At 51.7% G+C, this 17,131-nt stretch overlaps 6 protein-coding genes across 6 annotated transcripts; 3 read left to right on the forward strand and 3 right to left on the reverse strand.

Annotated features, from left to right (window-relative positions):
- Positions 1-573: 573 nt before the first annotated feature.
- On the reverse strand, positions 574-2,241 carry PG998_014607 (uncharacterized protein; the record flags this gene model as incomplete). The annotated part of the gene is made up of 1 exon (XM_066881423.1): positions 574-2,241. The coding sequence occupies one exon, from the start codon at positions 2,239-2,241 to the stop codon at positions 574-576; it is 1,668 nt and encodes a 555-aa protein (XP_066723554.1).
- A 1,370-nt stretch (positions 2,242-3,611) lies between these two features.
- Positions 3,612-4,328, forward strand: PG998_014608 (uncharacterized protein; the record flags this gene model as incomplete). The annotated part of the gene is made up of 2 exons (XM_066881424.1): positions 3,612-3,659; positions 3,738-4,328. The coding sequence occupies 2 exons, from the start codon at positions 3,612-3,614 to the stop codon at positions 4,326-4,328; spliced, it is 639 nt and encodes a 212-aa protein (XP_066723555.1).
- Positions 4,329-5,099: 771 nt separating this feature from the next.
- Positions 5,100-5,324, reverse strand: PG998_014609 (uncharacterized protein; the record flags this gene model as incomplete). The annotated part of the gene is made up of 1 exon (XM_066881425.1): positions 5,100-5,324. The coding sequence occupies one exon, from the start codon at positions 5,322-5,324 to the stop codon at positions 5,100-5,102; it is 225 nt and encodes a 74-aa protein (XP_066723556.1).
- A 573-nt stretch (positions 5,325-5,897) lies between these two features.
- On the forward strand, positions 5,898-6,693 carry PG998_014610 (uncharacterized protein; the record flags this gene model as incomplete). The annotated part of the gene is made up of 3 exons (XM_066881426.1): positions 5,898-5,952; positions 6,100-6,441; positions 6,506-6,693. 3 exons carry the CDS (start codon positions 5,898-5,900, stop codon positions 6,691-6,693), a joined length of 585 nt encoding a protein of 194 aa, XP_066723557.1.
- A 3,063-nt stretch (positions 6,694-9,756) lies between these two features.
- PG998_014611 (glycoside hydrolase family 62 protein) lies at positions 9,757-10,722 on the reverse strand (the record flags this gene model as incomplete). Its single annotated transcript, XM_066881427.1, has 1 exon — positions 9,757-10,722. One exon carries the CDS (start codon positions 10,720-10,722, stop codon positions 9,757-9,759), a length of 966 nt encoding a protein of 321 aa, XP_066723558.1.
- A 2,275-nt stretch (positions 10,723-12,997) lies between these two features.
- On the forward strand, positions 12,998-13,739 carry PG998_014612 (glycosyl hydrolase family 11; the record flags this gene model as incomplete). The annotated part of the gene is made up of 2 exons (XM_066881428.1): positions 12,998-13,272; positions 13,337-13,739. The coding sequence occupies 2 exons, from the start codon at positions 12,998-13,000 to the stop codon at positions 13,737-13,739; spliced, it is 678 nt and encodes a 225-aa protein (XP_066723559.1).
- Between the last annotated feature and the right edge of the window lie 3,392 nt (positions 13,740-17,131).

A 17,131-nucleotide genomic window follows, 5' to 3' on the forward strand; every position in this document is an offset into this window, starting at 1 on the left:
ATTTGAACTCCTCTTGGTTGGTTCCTGTTATACCAAGATCCATTCGAAGCTCATGAATTCGTGGGTATAAGTATATATAGAGCCCCAGATGCAGATCTCTTCCAGCCGAATTTGAAATACCAATGGTGATACGAAAGAAGTGAAAGGAATTGGGGGAAATAGGAGCAACAACAGCAAACGGGTGTATAAGTAAACTGCTATAGTATGCAAACAGTGCATTCAAGAGCAAGTCAATATAAGATATAAGCATTTTTAGATTTGTCAGACATATGGTGAAACTGCGTTTCCGTTGGATTGATAGCCTGAGATGGAATAGGGAAATAGAAAAATAAAGATGCTGTTTAGCTAGGGTCGTGCTTGACTCTATATAACTTCTAGTGTCATCTTCAGGAGTGAAACATATGGGAATGAGCTCCTTAAAGCGCTGTCGTGTAAAGTAGCATTTCTAAATGGTCCTCTCGTCATCATACCCAACGTGTGATGAACCTGTAGGTCAAAGATACAGAATCAAGGCAACGGCATTGATATTTTACATGTTATACGTTCAACTTTCAACTTTAGTACTTTATACCTCTATGTGAAGCCACCGTCTCTAACCAACTTCCTCATCGTCTTGAGCAACGCCATTATACACCGCTGTCCCGATTTCCAGCCCTCCTTCTCGCCTGTATGGAACCCCTCGTACGCCAACATCTGCTCTACCAACCCCGTCGTCCCCGCCCTCCCGAAAAGAACCTTACTAGACAGCTCTTGTTGCCGTCGACTGCCGACTCCGTGGCGACTGTGTTGTGGCTGCTGTTGCTGATGGTGATGGTGATACCTATGCTTGTCTTCCTCAAATTCAAGCTCCCCGTGCTCATCCGTCGTAACGGAGTCCCACGCATCCTCTACGCGCTCGATCATATGTGACAACACTTCTGTCAGGATACGTATCCGTAGCGCCTGCTGTGGGCTGCCGCTATTGCTACTGTCTGCGTCATAGGCAGCTCCGAGGGCGCCAAGCGGCATGACGCCGCGGCGGCCAACGGTAGCCATCGTATCGCCAGCGCTGCCTTTGCCAAAAGAGCTGCCAGTGATCGGCGACCCCGAGCTCCCTGGTCGTGTCCGAAGGTGGCGGTATTGCTCCGTCGATCGGAGAGAGTTTAGCGCTTGGGTCAGGACGTTGCGGTAGATGACTATGAGGCCGACGTAGCAGGTGAGGAACGAGACGATAACGGGCAGGTCGACGACGGTGGACGATGTCGGTTGCGGGGGCGGACCTGCGGGAGGAGAAAAGGCGCTGCTGGTTCGATGGCTTCGTAGGAAGGGCAGTTGGAACCGAGGCGCGGTATGTAATGGGTGGCGGGGTGTGGATGTTGCCGAATGCGAATGATGATGCCCCGAAATAATGGAATCGCAAGCATCGCATGCTTGTGACGATGATGGGTATGATTCAAGATCGTGGCCATACGTTGCGCTGGCGTACGCCAAGTCTAGAATCCGCAGCAGGTCGATCAGCCGCTCCGAGGCAAAGAGCAATTTTTGAATGAATCCACCATCTTCGTCGCAGCTGCCGCTGCCTTCGGGGTGTACCAGGCTAGTTGTATCATATTGGCCGGAGAGCAGGCGGTCCATGTCGGCCCCGCTCAAGTGGTGCAACTCGCTGAAGATTGTCGTGTGTAGACTCTGAAGTCGTCTCCGGCAGTCGTCATGCATGGTGGTGTATGGCGAGGAAGAAGAATCTGGCTCGGTGGTGGTGGGCACGGTTGATGGTTCTGGCATCTGGAAAGATAACAGCGAGTTGCCGCTGCTTGCGGTGAGAGGATTTGAGTCATAGCCGAAGAGCGTTAAGTCTAAGCCGTCCAGGTAGCTTTGTTGGGCGCCTCTCGCAGGTTCTAGCTTGTCATCTTCGACAAGAGCGCCCTGTGTCCGGGAGGTAGTATTCCCAAATAAGGATATAGTTGGTGACATAGCAGGGGCCACCCTTCCCGTGAAGTCATTTGTTCCGAAGTCGAAGGTCGTAATGTTGCCCAGCAAAGCGTCATCCGCGTTGGTCAAAGATGGGCCAGCGGGACCGGATGAAGTGTTTTGGCTTGGTGAAACAGCGACGTCGATTGGAAAAGCTGCCGAGAATATGGTGTCTGCCGATGTAGTCTTCTCCTGAGACCCTTCGTCCTCGTCGTGCGTCCCTTTCCTCTTAGCGCCTCGGTTATTATTGGTGTCATTGTTGCTGTCTGTGCTGCTGGTGCTGTTTGTGGCCATCCGACACCGGACTTTGGCCTTTACACACCTCTTGCACGCAGTGAGCGATATATCAGCAACCCCATCGACCGATCCCGCATCGTATCGCTCACATTTGAGCTTATGTTGATGACAGCGGTCGCAGGCCGAGCGACGGGACGGCGCCGCCGGGCTGAGAGGATTGTTTTGTGCTACCGAAGACATTACTTGACGTGACCGAGTCAGTGTTTCTTCTTTTGTCACGAGGCTTGGATAGCTTACAGAAATGATCAGACTGTTGAGGTGACACTAAGGGGTTGAAGAGCTGACTCACATTTCTAACCAAGTTAATATGGGAGGGGAGAGAAGAAATGCGAGGGACACAGTAGGGAGACCCGATACCGCTACACCTGGCTTCCGTGGGATCGGCTGCATCGCAACGCCATTCCATGCCGGCCTCGGTGAATCAGATAAAGAGACCGCGAACGCAGAGTCGATGAGTGGACGGTAACAGTAGTAGAACTGCTCGAACCCCCGCTCGCCGACTCCCTTCTCGCTCACACAGGCAGAGCTCACGAAGGCATTGGCCAGATTAGGATGGTGATATGACTGGATCCACCTGCGTCAAACCGGTCTACTGCGTTGTCGATCTGTGCATTGTCAGCAACATGTAGGTTTACTGATGCGTCTCCCAATATGCCGTGATGTTATTCAGAAGGTGGCTACCTGGATCTGCGCGCCAGTAGCACGTCTTTGGGACCGATAAAGTAGCATCGCATCGCCAAGATTGAATTGTGATGGCTTGATATGTTCTTACACATCTCGACGTTGCAATCCTTGAAGTCAGCATAGTGGGTGGAGGCGCCCCCTCGAAAAAGTCATGAAACTCGTTTGTATCAACAGCCATGTTTCCCATCGTGACTAGGAGAGTCAGTCGGTGTGGGTATTCGCGGCCCGGCCCGTCCAAAGCAATGCGCGCTAGATATCAGCGGCCTATGACGGATAGACCGGTGATGTCGCAATCGCTGCGAGTGGCCTGCTGGTATGCGTGGTGCTTTGCAACGAGTGTCGCCAAGACGGCTGGCTTCGCGGAAGGCATGCCGTGGCTGCATCAAGGGTGTAACGCTGAGTGTTCGGATAGGCTAATTCTCTGGTTTCTTTTGGTGGTCAGACAGCGGCTGCACAATGCGATTCGCGAGCCGCAAGTCACTTGAAACATTCAGCTAGCCACCCGTAAAGCAACCCCTCCCTCCTGCCCCAAGAATTGATTGGTAGCCGATGTCATGTGACTCTGCGTGCTGTTGGACTCTCCTAAAGTTTCCCCACACACTTTATCTTGCATGCCAGCCTGCCGCGCCCTTCAACCAGATCCAATTTATTTACCTTAAGCCGGCATACTCAAAGACAAAAACATGATGGCAGTCATCAAGATCCAGTTCATTTCCGACTTCGTCTGCGCGGTGAGTGAGTTGTCCTTTCTTGTCATGATATCTGAATCGGTCGCTGACTAAACGACCTGTGGTGGGGTTGCTCGCCAGTGGTGTTACATAGCCAAGCGGAACCTCGACGCCGCGATTACTCTGTACCAAAAAACCTATCCGGGCGGCAAAGCCGACACGTTCAGCATCACTTGGGCACCGTACTATTTGAACTACAACCCACACCCGCACAGCGTCGACAAGCTCGAGCTTGCCAATGAACGCCTCGCCGACCAGACGCCGGAGCAACGCGCCGCCCTCGAGAAGCGCATGAACCGCGCTGGCCAGGCTAGCGGCATCCCCTTCAACTGGGGAGGCCAGTTGGGCCCCAACCCCGCGACCCGCACCGCCCACCAGCTTGTGCATCTTGCGGGAGAAGCTGCCCGCGAGAAATACGACCCCGCCAAGCAGGCCGATCTTGTCGAGGCCATCTTCGACGCCTACCACTGCCGCGCCCAGGATATCTCCCAGCAAGACGTCCTGCGAGAAGCGGCACAGCGCGCAGGGATTGAGACGGCCGATGTCGACGACTGGCTGCAGCGAGACCAAGTGGGGGCCATGGTCGACCGGGACGCAGAGGCCAACAAGGTCGCGGCTGGCACCGGCGTACCCACCCTCGTGATCCAGGACACGCATGTAGACAGCGAGTAAACGAGCTTCCCCAAAATCAACTCTCACCCAATCAACGCCTCTCAGGACTTACGATACCAAACGTGGCATTTTGGTACATAACGAGATGACGTGGCGTAATTGCTTGTAAGTTGACTGTGCCATGGATGAGATGTAATCTCAGATGAGACCGGGTGTTTCCTTCACATGCTGCTCAGGCCGACCTACCTAATCCCGCTGCCCGTGTATGCACATCCATTCCCACTCTCTGGGCCTGCCAGTTGATAGTCTCTTTCACTGGTTGCAACACCACACCTGGCTAGGTCTCAGCCGCTTGCTAAGAAGTGACGATGATATGGTGGCGAAGAGACATTGTGGCCGCATAAATGCTGTGCAACTGATTTAGAAGCCAACAAGCATCCGACGGAGTTGAAGACCACAGCGGATGGCTTCCCCTGAAACGTGAAATGCAGTTTGAGTGCGTATGTACATCGAGTCCAAATAATGCATGCTCCAGATACAAAGCTGAAACTATTCCTTGGTGGGGCATCTTCCAGATACTGGGAGGTATCTAACAATACCGCAAGGTAGAGGAGCTCTATATCCCACACCAGTGTGCTGATTCGTATTATAAAACAGTCATTCAGCCTTTTCGGTACATAATCGATGTCCCAGGGAAGAGAGTAGACTCCATGGAGCTAAGGTACTTGTCGCATGTCTCCATCTACAGCATCATGTACCCTCATGGGGCCCCCAGCAGCCAGCCTGGTCGCACCCGCTCAGGTACCAGTACCATGACTCAGAAATCGTAAGTCAGATCTCCTGGTTCAATAGGAAGTGAGCTTCTACATACCGTTTTGCAAGACCTGCAGGGTGGTCAGCGTCAAACCATGTATGCGAGAAGATGGCGTACGGCGGGATGGCGTCGACCAGATCCTTGGCCAGGCGGGAATTGCGATCGGATTGGCGTTGCAGAGGACGCACAACGAGGTTTGAAGCCCACACCAAGCATGGGAGCTGCGAGAGTGAGTGCGTCATGGTGGGAGAAGCGCAGCCCATCGAGCAGGAATGCCACTGAATATAGTGAAACCACTGCCAGCGGGGGACGGGCAGCGCTCCGTCACATAGTGCGCACTCACTGGTGCGCAGCCTCTACTCTGACTCCCAATGCAGAACGATTCATAGCCACTGGAGTGAGGTACTGAAAAACGGCGAACGCGGATGTGCAGCTCCGTTATCACAGCCCGTCCATCGGGTCCACAGCCAGACGATCCTGCACACAATTCATGGCTTTTGGACGTGTCGTAGGATCACGGCGCGACTGAAGGACAATGATCCAACCATCTGCATAATGATTCGTAAGGGTCTATCGTGGGGCCCGCGGGGTACAAAGCCGCAAAACATGTTCTTGTACTGGTTGATTGTGCGAAATAAGAATGGCCGTGTAGGAATCGCGCCGTAAACGCGTTGGTTTGGGTTCGCGGGGTTAAGCTGGGGAAATTGCTGCGCTCGGGCGACCTTTGGTAGCGGCCGCCTTATTGCAGGCACGGTGCACCCACAATTCACGTATGTTCGGGGCAATTGACTCGCCAACACAATCCAAAGCATACTATGTCACTGGAATCGCGCAACTCGATCGTCTGGATTAATAAGAGCGAGCCCGGGCGTAAGGTCAGACATAACAGCCACATTGAAACAACAAAAAGCATAAGCACATTTGGCGTAGTATGCACCCAAGTGCATGGTCATGGCTCCCAGATTTTGGCCCGCCAACATAGGAAGTCGTAAAGCGGTGTTATAAGAACGTGCCCAGCGAGTGCAGGCCTCGGTCTAGTTTTACTTCTGATCAACAATAAGTCGTCCATTTCCCCCAAAATTTGCCTGTTCACCATCAACACCACCCAACTTCGACTGACAAAAGGCACTCAGAATGAAGACTCCCGCATTTCTTCCAGCTCCACCCGTTCAAGTTCCTGCTGCAGCCGCTCCCTCTTCTCGGCTGTCTCTACAGGTCTTGACGCCGTAGTGGCCAAGCCTGCCACGGCGGTAGCATGCGGCACCGTTGGTATCTGCCTCCTTGTCGCTGCTGCGCCAGCTATTGTCGCCACTCCTGGTTTAGCTGTGCTTGGATTTGGGAGCAATGGCGTTGTTCACGGTGTGCTTCCTTCGGATGTCGCCTCAAGCATTTCGTATCTAGTCTAACATTAGCGTCTTCACAGGATCCGCCGCTGCAAGCGCTCAAAGCGTTATTGGTAGTGTGGTGGCACCAGGCCTTTTCGCTACATTCCAAAGCGCCGGCGCAGGCGGTTACGGAGTGGCAAGCGTGTACGGCGTTGTTCAGATTGCAAGCGGCGCTGTTGCTTCTTCTACGATGGGCATCCTGGTGTGGGCTAAGGCCAAGCTTTGAGAATGCGCATGGCACAGTAGCCAGTTCAAGAACGTAGACCCAGCATCCTTCAACTAGTTCGTAGAAAACTACGATCTCCAGTGACGCTCGTTGTCATTCAACCAATAGCGTATTGAAGTTTGCCTACACGCGTGTACATCCTGGTTTCGTTCATTCATTGATTTAGATTGCCGAGCACATTAAGGCTCTTTAGCGGATGACTTAGTGGGTCTACGCCGGTAATCAATCACCTTATCTGGGGCAAATTACACATCGCGGCCGCATACAGTCACTAGCGAAACCTACGTCCTCTTTCCACTCTTTGATAGTTTCCGTTTTAGACCTTTTTGCAGGGGTAGCTGTTGGCACCATGTACCCCGCCATGCTCCCAGGTACAGAGCCACTCTCTGCTTTTGCTACCCCTTCACTTGTACATCCATAAATCGATTGCTATACTTACTCTTGGGTTACTTATGCTCAACGAGAGCTAGAGCTAGAAACTGTTGGCAGTCTTATTCATTCATTATGGCACTACAATTGTTCCTGTAAGCGTCTACAAACAGATGTTTGACAGAATCCGGTCAACGTCGTTTTCGGCGTTGAGTTATTATAGTAACGCTGACCAGTTTCTGTCAAAACACCTGATTGTAGACGCTTACAAGAACGATTGCAGCGCCGAATAGAGCTTGTACCACCTGTTAGCAGCTTCTCTCGTCGAGGATAACTCGATTCAAGAGTTGGACTAGTTCAATTGCAAAGCACAGTTCCCTGCAATCCGACCATTACTGTCAGTTCTACTGCGCGTCTGCTCAGCCCAGTCCTGCTGGCAGCTACTGATGTGGTTCCAGAACCCATATTGGCAAGATGGATTTCGGTCCTGCTTCTCTTCGGCGTGTCTTGACGAGGATGAGTTTTTGCGCAACAGAAGATTGGGCAGTTGGCCCTACTCATCTAAGCTAAGGGTATGTAATTACAGCAAAGAAAGAGCCGTATTCGCTGATGCATGTTTTTTCCTTGTTAGCCCTTTTTTGCCGAAGATTTAGCCAGCTAGCCAAGTCTAGTTTCAAGATACATATGTATCCAAAATTATGCAAAGGCCTTGGCCACTCTTGGGCTTCCTATCCCGATGAATTCCGGTGCCGTTGCGCATACGGGATTGGCTGAAGGTTTCCATAGCTTGACCTTAGCACTTCAACCCTGCCACAAAGTGAAGGTACATCCTTCGCCTTTTGGAATCCCGAGTTGACTATCCAAATCAAGCAGCTTTCATTCGGTCAAGGGCTAAGTTTCACCCGCAGATCGCCGCTTGGAATTGCCAGCTGCGTCGTCTTTCGCTTGCCGGTTCTCCATTTCATAATAAGGAGGCTTTGCGGTATGTTTCGTCAAGGCTGACAGACCCTCTAAATTGTTACAATATTAGGGTTATAAACGCAGTCATAGCTATGTGTACTTATTTCGGTGTCGGTGAGTCAGTTTGCAAGTCAACTTCGCGAGAAACGGGGTTGGACGAAAATGGTTCACTCTTAAGGGACTCTATAAGCTCCGATTGTGTTTCTGAAATATGCTCTTGGAGTTCGAGAGAATCCCGTGTCTCTTCGACATTTCTTAATAACCCTGCTATCTTTGTCTATAATTGAACATTCTCCGTAGACCATTTCCGGGCACGAATCTAGCAGATTAGGAGATGTGTCGCGAATTTTTATATAATTATGTATATTCAGAACTCCCAGTGGCAATACATACAGTATAAGCGTAGCGGCTTGTAATTGTGAGAAAAATCCATAGTACTTTGAATATTTACCACAGGAGGTTCGGAATATTGAGAGAATAGTATACGTATAAACGAAATTTATGCGAGGGATGGACGGAGTGCTTCGGGGTTCGTTGGTCATTCGAAACAGTGAATAGCAACCGTATCACTACGCAGCCGTCTCTCTTGGAATACCGAAGTGACGGTCATCTCAACTGGTATTCTTGGTAGCAATTGTTATCTTGCTGCCGTGCCCAAGTTGCGAGCTTGTCCCCGCACCTGTTGTGTTCGTTGCCATGCAGTGCGGATTTTGACTCATGTTGTCGGTCGTCGGCGTATGTTATGCGGCGCATTGCCAGCGTGATACGGACAATCGTCTTTTCCGTGCCCTTCAATCACGACGTCATGTCGGATAAGAAGCCAATCATGGTATTTGTTACTGTTTTGTGCTTCGCTCGTAATTGAATAGGTAGCCCGCCCCACCCCACGTGGCACAGCCGCGTTTTCCTGTGGCTAACACCAGCCACCCCCTGAACCCGCTTCTTCCACCGTCCAATATTCGTGCTCTCTTGACACATGAGTCGAATAGCTTCCATGCAATGGTCACAATCGCAATAATCCTTCCAACTGCTAAGAAGCCTACAATAGAGAATCACCAATCTGCTTCAGAACCCTGTTCAAATGAGCGTCTACGCTAGCGAGTTGCCAAGAACTGCAAGTGATTCATAGGTCATAGGATGGTCGATGGTGTAATAAATTGGGTCCGACGTGGTTATCTCACAATAGGGCAACTCTAACGCTCATTGTGTTGGTCACTCTAGTTCTGTTCATTTATCCCCTTCTGGCATGTTCTCTGAGGCCGCTCAAGCTGCTGAGCCAAGCTTAACAAGAGAATATCATAACATGCCGCTGGAACGAGAAGAAACAGGTGTCGTGCATATAAGTGGACTCTGGACAGGGTGCTAACTAAATTCCATGCAGTTGAGATCTTCCGCTTCACGAACACGCCTACAGAGGCGCTTCGTCAATTCGAGGAAGAGCTCGGCCAAAATCTCTACAGTCTCATTCGTAGCTCTTACAAGTCGTTGAATCCCACTTATGATGGCATTAGGATTTGATAGTTATTTGCTTTAAACTCAAAACCTATTGATATAGATAGACTCGTGTCTCAACTACAACACCCCTCTCCATGCTTATTCTTCAGCGCGTTCATCACAACCGTCTAAATACATGGTGAGATTATAGCCAAATGAAATTCACCCCACTATTCCAAGCCACCTTACAAGCTGAACTTGCGCAGAAATCATCATGATGGCAAGCTGGCCCGACCTTTTTTACTTCTTGAGTGTCAATATTCCGGGACGGTAGGGCTTCAGGCCGTAATCGATTTTGTCCGAGCTGGGACTGCGTCCCTGGTAGAGCAGCTGGAGGTTGCAAGGGTCGATGGGGAAGGTTTGATCGGCGCTCGTGCGGATAAGCTCGCCATGGCTAATGTCATTCGTCCAGGTGGCGCCGCTGTTCGCCTTGCCAGCGAAAGGGCTGCTCTCGCGTCCGGCCTGGACCTTCCAAGCGCCGCCTAGGCTGCTCGCGGTGAAGGAGCGGAAGTAGCGGTTGTTGTTTGCCCCGACGGCCTCGACGATCATGAGGTAGCCCTGGCCGGGCACGCTGTACACCTGCACGGCCTCGAAAAGGTTATTGGTGGTGTCACTCAGGATAGTTTCGTACTTGGCGCCGAAGCTGCCCGGGAAGTTGCCGATAGGCATGCTGGCGCGGTAGATCTTGCCGTTATCGCCACAGAAGAACAGGTACATGTTCTTATCGTCGCCGATGACGGTTTGGTCGATAGCTTTCGTGCTGGACTGGACCTGGCCCTCGAACAGGGCATGGGGTCCTTGCCAGCCGTTGGCGTTGGTGGGGTCCGACGAAGTCAGGTACGAGAAGGCCGTGGGGCCCCACTGATAGGCCAGGATCCAGACATTCTTGGGCTGGAAGTGGAATAGTGTCGGTGCCACTGTAGACCGACTCATGGCGTTCTGCGGCGCCGAGCGTAAGTCTTTAAGGTTGGAAATGAGCCCGAAGTTCATCGAGCCCCATTTATTCCCACCGTCGTGCGTCGTCGCGTACACGAGTTGCTTCCCGTTGTAAGGCGCCACGGTGAAATCCTTGAGCGCCACCCAGCCCGACTTGGGCTCGGCGAGTACACCGCTATCGGTCCACTTGTAGGAAGATGGCAGAGGGCATTGTCCCAGGACGGCTGTCGTCGAGGTGAGGAGGACGGCTGTCGCTTGTTGGAGTCTCATTGTGCAAGATGGGGACGGCAGTGGGCTAACTGAGCTCGATGGGACTACGAATCGAGGACGGGCTGAGCATTTTACATATAGCTTCGACGCTTGACGCTTTGACGGACTATCGACAATAGTAAATACTCGATAGGCGGAAATTTGCGCCTCTCGAGGTCCGGCAATCTCGCGGATCCATGATTCTCTGTCCACGACTCGACGAACAAGAGGACGGAAAAATGTTTCCCAACCGGGCCTCTATATTTAGTACTCCATGTGTATTTTGTCCATTGTGCGGGGGTGGGGTAGAGGAAATAATCTTACCAATCCTGGACCTGAGTCACCCCACACTTTGTAAAAAGCATCACCGCTCTTCCGCTCCGCTTCGAATTCAGTTAGAGTAATGAAAATTGGGATGGAGATGGAGCCATTTCCTCAGGGATTCCTTGCGAGTGTCGGTGATGGGGATTCAGGTTCTGTGGGGCAGCTGAGAAGAAACTACCAAGTTCGGTACATCAACGCCGATACTCGGCTTGGGAACAAAAGGAATCAAGACCAATATGAAGCTGAGGCGAGCTTGCCTCCTCAAGACCATAATCTAGCATCATCCTCTTTGACTGTGTTCAATAGAATGACTCTATTATATTTGACTAGCCTAGCTTGCACCCAGACCTGCCATCTCTCTTGTGTGTCTCTGTGATTTGATACCCCGAAGATCTATACGAAGCGGCCTACCTCAGGTAGCCCACGCCCAGGTCCCTACGCCCAGGTCCCTACGCCCATGCATATAGACTAAGGGAACATTACCATCCATGACTGACTTCTGTCCTGGGGAGCCGAATGAAGCTGCTATTGGGACCACAAATAGACACACGTAGCGTGATCTGGCACAATCATTTTGAGGTGGTGTGTTTTATTCGACGCAAACGCCTGCTCGATTGACAGACAGCTCTTGAAGATCGATTCGACGAGCAATTACGGGTACACGATGGGAGATAAATTTTAGCCGCAGGCCCCCAATGGGAGCGGAGAGGCTTGAGAAAACAAAATAGGAGGCGATGCGGCCCAAGAAGTCGAACGGCTAGGCTACAGGAGCCCGGCCGACACACACTAGATACCCTGACCACGGCGCGATGGATGCTCGCTGCAGAGAGCCAGAGCCTGGTTTCCCACCGCGCCGCTTGCACCGTTCAGACTAGAGGGCCGGTCGACTCGGAGTCTGAATCATCCAGCAGCGTATTCGTTTTTGCTGCATCCGTCGAGAGCTCGAAGATTCTCGCGCGCTGTTTCCGCCCCTGGCCCCCGTAATTGCGCGCACACCTGGTGACCCTACTGTTGGAGCGCAGAGTCAGAAGAGTAGCAATGGCGCACTAGCGTGATTAGTGGGCGACATAAACACAGAGCCAATTCAAACCCCGCGCCTCCAAGGCCAACTCCATAGCCTCCCTGGACCGCGCAAGGATTATCCTCTTCGGCGTGTCTTGAAGAGAAGCCGGCCCGAAATTCCTCTTGCTAACATCGATCCTGGAACCAGATCAACGGTTGCCCTGGCGACTTTCACCCAACGCGAGCGCATCATGTCATCAACATCATTTCACACCCGCAAACCAGCAGCTTGCTATATCTATCGTTGCGCGAGACGCTATTGTAGCTCCATGGACGCTTAAGGAACCTGCTGTTTAGCAGTGAAACCTTGGAACGCAGTGTGGATGCGTCGAGTGCATGGCCATGAACGACTGCTGTTCAACTGTCGATGACAATTCAGAAAAGCATCACGGCAGAATGTTCTCCGTCTGCATTGGCGATATGGGGCTATGTACCTTGCTAGTCTATCCAGAAGCCGGACCCATCAGGCAACCCTTGCACCCTCGTCTTTTCAGGCCGAAAGTGGAAGTCCACCAACCAAACGCTCGCTCACCGCCAGCGGGCGAGGCCCAGCCAGCTATGCGACCTATTCGGGGATTTTCCGTTGCGGCCACTTTGCCTCCTTGGCTTGAATTGGTTCTCACATTTACCTGGTTAGAAGTATAAGCGAAATCTACAAAGAGGCTATAGGAATTGGGGATGGAAGACGAAGCTGCATTGAGTCATGAGCCAAAACAACACTGGTGAGATCGTTTGGGACCTTTTAAGACCTTCGAAACCAGCTATTTGATCAAGGTCGTCTCCCCATGGCTCGTACTTTCGTCCACACCACAACCAGCTTTGTCGCATACATTCGTTCACTCACTACGACTCTTACTACTGTTTCTGTAACCTTCGCTGCCAATCAAACCCCAACTTTACAACACACACAATGGTCTCTTTCACTACCATTATCTGCAGCGTTTCGGCCGCTGCTGGCGCTCTGGCCGCTCCTGCCACCGAGGTCGAGACACGTGACCTGGTCGAGCGACAGGCCATTACCAAGACCCAGACCGGAATCGACGACGGTTTTTACTACTCTTTCTGGACCGATGGTCAGGGCCAGGTCCAATACACCAACGGCAACGCTGGCCAGTACAGCGTCAAGTGGAGCGGCAACAAGGGTAACTTTGTCGGTGGAAAGGGTTGGAACCCGGGTTCTGCTAGGTAAGAAACACCACCCACACCTGTCCCCAAAGCGCCCCGGCCAAGCTAACTCCTTCTCTCCCAGAGTGATCAACTACACTGGTAACTACTCGCCTAACGGCAACAGCTACCTGTCCATCTACGGTTGGTCCAGGAATCCCTTGATCGAATATTACATTGTCGAGAACTTCGGCACCTACAACCCTTCTTCGGGAGCTCAGAAGAAGGGCTCTGTCACGTGCGATGGCTCGAAATACGACATCCTCGTCAGCACCCGCACCAACGCCCCCTCCATCGAGAGCGACAACTCCAACTTCCAGCAGTTCTGGTCCGTCCGCTCGAGCAAGCGCTCTAGCGGCAAGGTCACCACCTCGTGCCACTTCAACGCCTGGAAGCAGCATGGCATGAACCTCGGTTCCCACGACTACCAGATCGTCGCCACTGAGGGCTACTTCAGCTCCGGCTCGGCCTCCATCACTGTCTCTTGAAACGTTGCGCTGAGGTTGGGAAAGACGGAAGAAAGCGTTTTGAGGATATCATATGAAAGGACATTTTCGAAGCCTGGAGTAACAACGACAACAGCATGCGAGCAAGAATCCCGCCACTGTACGGGTGACGCAGCACAGGAAGCTCCACGCCGCTGTTGCGGAGTCATTTCATTCCTTCTAACGGGCTTTGGTTCACCTGTATATAGCACCTTAGCTGCCTTAGTGAAAAATTTTCAACCTTATGGTATCCTATACAGGACCACCAGGCTTTTTACCGACCTGAACATGTCCCCAATGCTTTTATCCGAGCGAAATGCGACAAGTGAGGCCAAAAGCACGGAAGCAATCTGTCCAGTCGTTAGCCATGTGGGAACAGGCTATGTGGGATACACTGGCGACATCAACCAGGAGACAGGCACGAACCTCGTGCTTCTTCGCATGTGTAACCTAATACATAGTTGAGAAATGCAGTTCTTCGCTCGAAATGGGATACCCTAATTGTTGCGGAGAACAGCAGACGGGAAATATTTGGATATCCGGGTGGGAACCGGAGGGCTGCACTAGCTGCACCGCTTCTGGCGCCCATGGGGCGTGATTTCAGATCCAAGTTGGGTGAAGATGGGTAGAACGCATTTTGGCGAGCATGATTTCTGGCCCAGCTTGCCTTCGGCGTGAGGGTAAATGCTGGTGCAGTGCAGAGAGGCTGTTGTGCTGGCCTGCTAGTAGCGCTAGTGCGCCATTGATACTCTTCCGACTGCGTCCTGTAGAGACCAACAGAAATCAGGACCGGAAACAGCCCGTGAGCCTCTTCGAGCTGATGCAGCAAAAAGAGAGTACAGTTGTGCACACACACACACATACACACACACACACACAATTTATTAACGCCCGGGCGTTGTTGTTGTTGTTGTTGTTCTCTTTAACGCCTAGGGAGCGGCCTCGCCGCTCCAACCTCCCGTGGGGTATGGGACGTGCTGCCTGTCCGTCTATCTGTCTATCTGTCTATCCGTACTTTGTCTGTCTAGCTCAGATACACGTGACCCTGAGGGCCTAGGAAGGGCTCCCAATAGGCGCACGGGTCCCGTGCGGATTCCATTTACAGTAAAGCGCCCACTGGTTTCGGCCGACATCGCACCCTTTTTTTTTTTTTTTTTTTGCGGTATTACAACCAGCGCAGCCTAACATTCGTTCCTGTGGTATCCTAACCAGCGTCGCGTAGCCTATATTGAACCCTAAACTCGAACTATGATACAATCATCATCAACCTGTTCAGTCGAAATAGAGTAGAGGGCCTGCTGCTCCTCGCAGTCTTGTCCTGCCCTTGTCCAAAGGCCGCCCATACCTCTCCGATTAGGTAAACCACCTGCCGATTCCTGAGCAACCTGAATATCAATTCGCTCGGCCTCAGACCGATCCCAGTCTAAGTATGCCATCATTTCTTCTCTTGTCCAATCTCTTGTCCCCGTTGACGTGTTGCAATGCTTCGTCATTTGCTTATAATCCAAGCACCAATCGTAGCTTGCCTTGGTATACCGTAATGGTAAACCCATCGCTTTCCGGTACATCTTATTGCTAATATTGGCCCCTGGGCGCTGATCCTTATACCAAGCTTCTCTTGTTGTGATGTATCGTTGGTAGATTGCCCTTGGGTCGTCATGTTTTATAGGCTGCTCCGGAACCTGTTGCTGGTCGAGGACCTGGTCGACTTGCTCTAGGGCCTGTTCTAAGACCTGATCTCGGACATCTAGACTTAATAAGTCGGGAGTAGGTTCCAAGACCGGTAAGTCGGACGTAAATTCCGGTACTTCTTGTGGCCGTTGTAATTCCGCCTGTACTCGAAGTTGTAGCTCTGCGTGCCTCAGGGGACATGTTTGAGAGGTCCTTTTGTGACCCAATGTGTTACATCTAGTACACCGTGGTGGGGCTCTCTGTCTAGTCGTGGCTTCCACCGCCTCAAAACCGCTAAGCTCCCGTCGGTTGCTTGACTGCGGTAAAGATGAGTTAGTATTAGCCGAGTCAATATGTTGGCGAGGCTCCAGGAGAAAGGGTGTAGTGCCGCTTCGGATTAGGTGCCAATGTGGATGGAAGTCTTCGCGCTGGAGGACTTTACTTTGGGATAATAAAGCCTCAAGTTTATGGACGCATGGCAAGCCTTGCGACTGGGAGAAGGAACCTGTGCAGTTTGGCGAAGGAAGCCCGCTGTTCTTCGTGAGAAGCTTCCGTTGCTCTTCAACCTTTCGGAGAGCCTCATGTGATACCCAGCCACGTACTACGCCATAGAGTGGCCCAGATAATTCGATCGGCGACCGAATCTGCTGTTTAGCCTGGTTGGACCTTAACTCTCTAAGTTGGTTCATTAACGCGTGCTTAATAGCTCTCCAAGCCTCAAATAAATCAAGAGTCGACTTTTTCAAGTGGCTCTTTAAAAGGGCATGGACACCTTCAACGCGCGAAGTGACAACATTACCAAAATGAGGATAGGTATCAACCCAAGCCTTCACAAGCCTCTCTTTATACACACCAAGCCACGTCTCCTTAACGTATGCTACCTCTTGTATATGTGTCGTAATGTACCGTGGTTCGAAGGCGGATACAGGGGTATTGAATATCTCTTCGGTAGGTGACTTCATGATTTGACGCCAGTGGTGGTAAAAGATATTCCAATCTTCGAGATTCTTAGATTTTTCAGCTTCTGCGTTTGGGAATTGTAATTGATTAACGAGCGATGGCTGACAATAACGAAGGACGGCTTTATTTGCATGCCAAAGGCATAGTAATGAAGCAGCAGAAGGAAAGCACACCGCGATAGCGTTAATACAAGCAAGGCATCGATCGGCTAGAACGACTGGAGGCAGACGGGCCTTGCTAATCTCGTATAGTGGCCTGAGACGCTCCAAAGCCCAAACGAAGTCCTCCTTGCCCTCCCCACTAAGGAATGCGAATGCGATGCAAAATGATCGTTGAGAGGCGTCTACACCGACCATATCTAGGAGCGGCATTCCGTACTTGTTCGTTTTATAGGTGCAGTCCAGAATCAAGACATCCGGATAGGCCTGGAGATAATTTAGCGATTCTGGATGGGCAAAAAGCACAGCCTTAACACGGTTATCCGAACCGAGCTGCAGACGACTCCAGAACCCTTCACGGTCAAGCTGGTTAGCTAGGGCGTTGATCGTGCTCTGCCCTTCGCACATCTCTCGTCTGCTATCCGCGATTCGATTGTAGATATCTTGCTGCGTTGCTATCGAACTCGTGTTTTGGCGTATATACGTTCGAATCTCTTTAGGGGGAACGCCAGCGTTCGAGAGGCTTGATAACCGAGACTTTGCTTCGGTATCGAGTGCACGGTGTATAAAATGGGCGGATGGGTGTAGACTCGGCTCGTGATTATG

Source organism: Apiospora kogelbergensis, assembly GCF_038363985.1.
Source record: "Apiospora kogelbergensis strain CBS 113332 chromosome Unknown utg000012l_segment0_segment0, whole genome shotgun sequence".
In the NCBI taxonomy this organism is placed as follows: domain Eukaryota; kingdom Fungi; phylum Ascomycota; class Sordariomycetes; order Amphisphaeriales; family Apiosporaceae; genus Apiospora; species Apiospora kogelbergensis.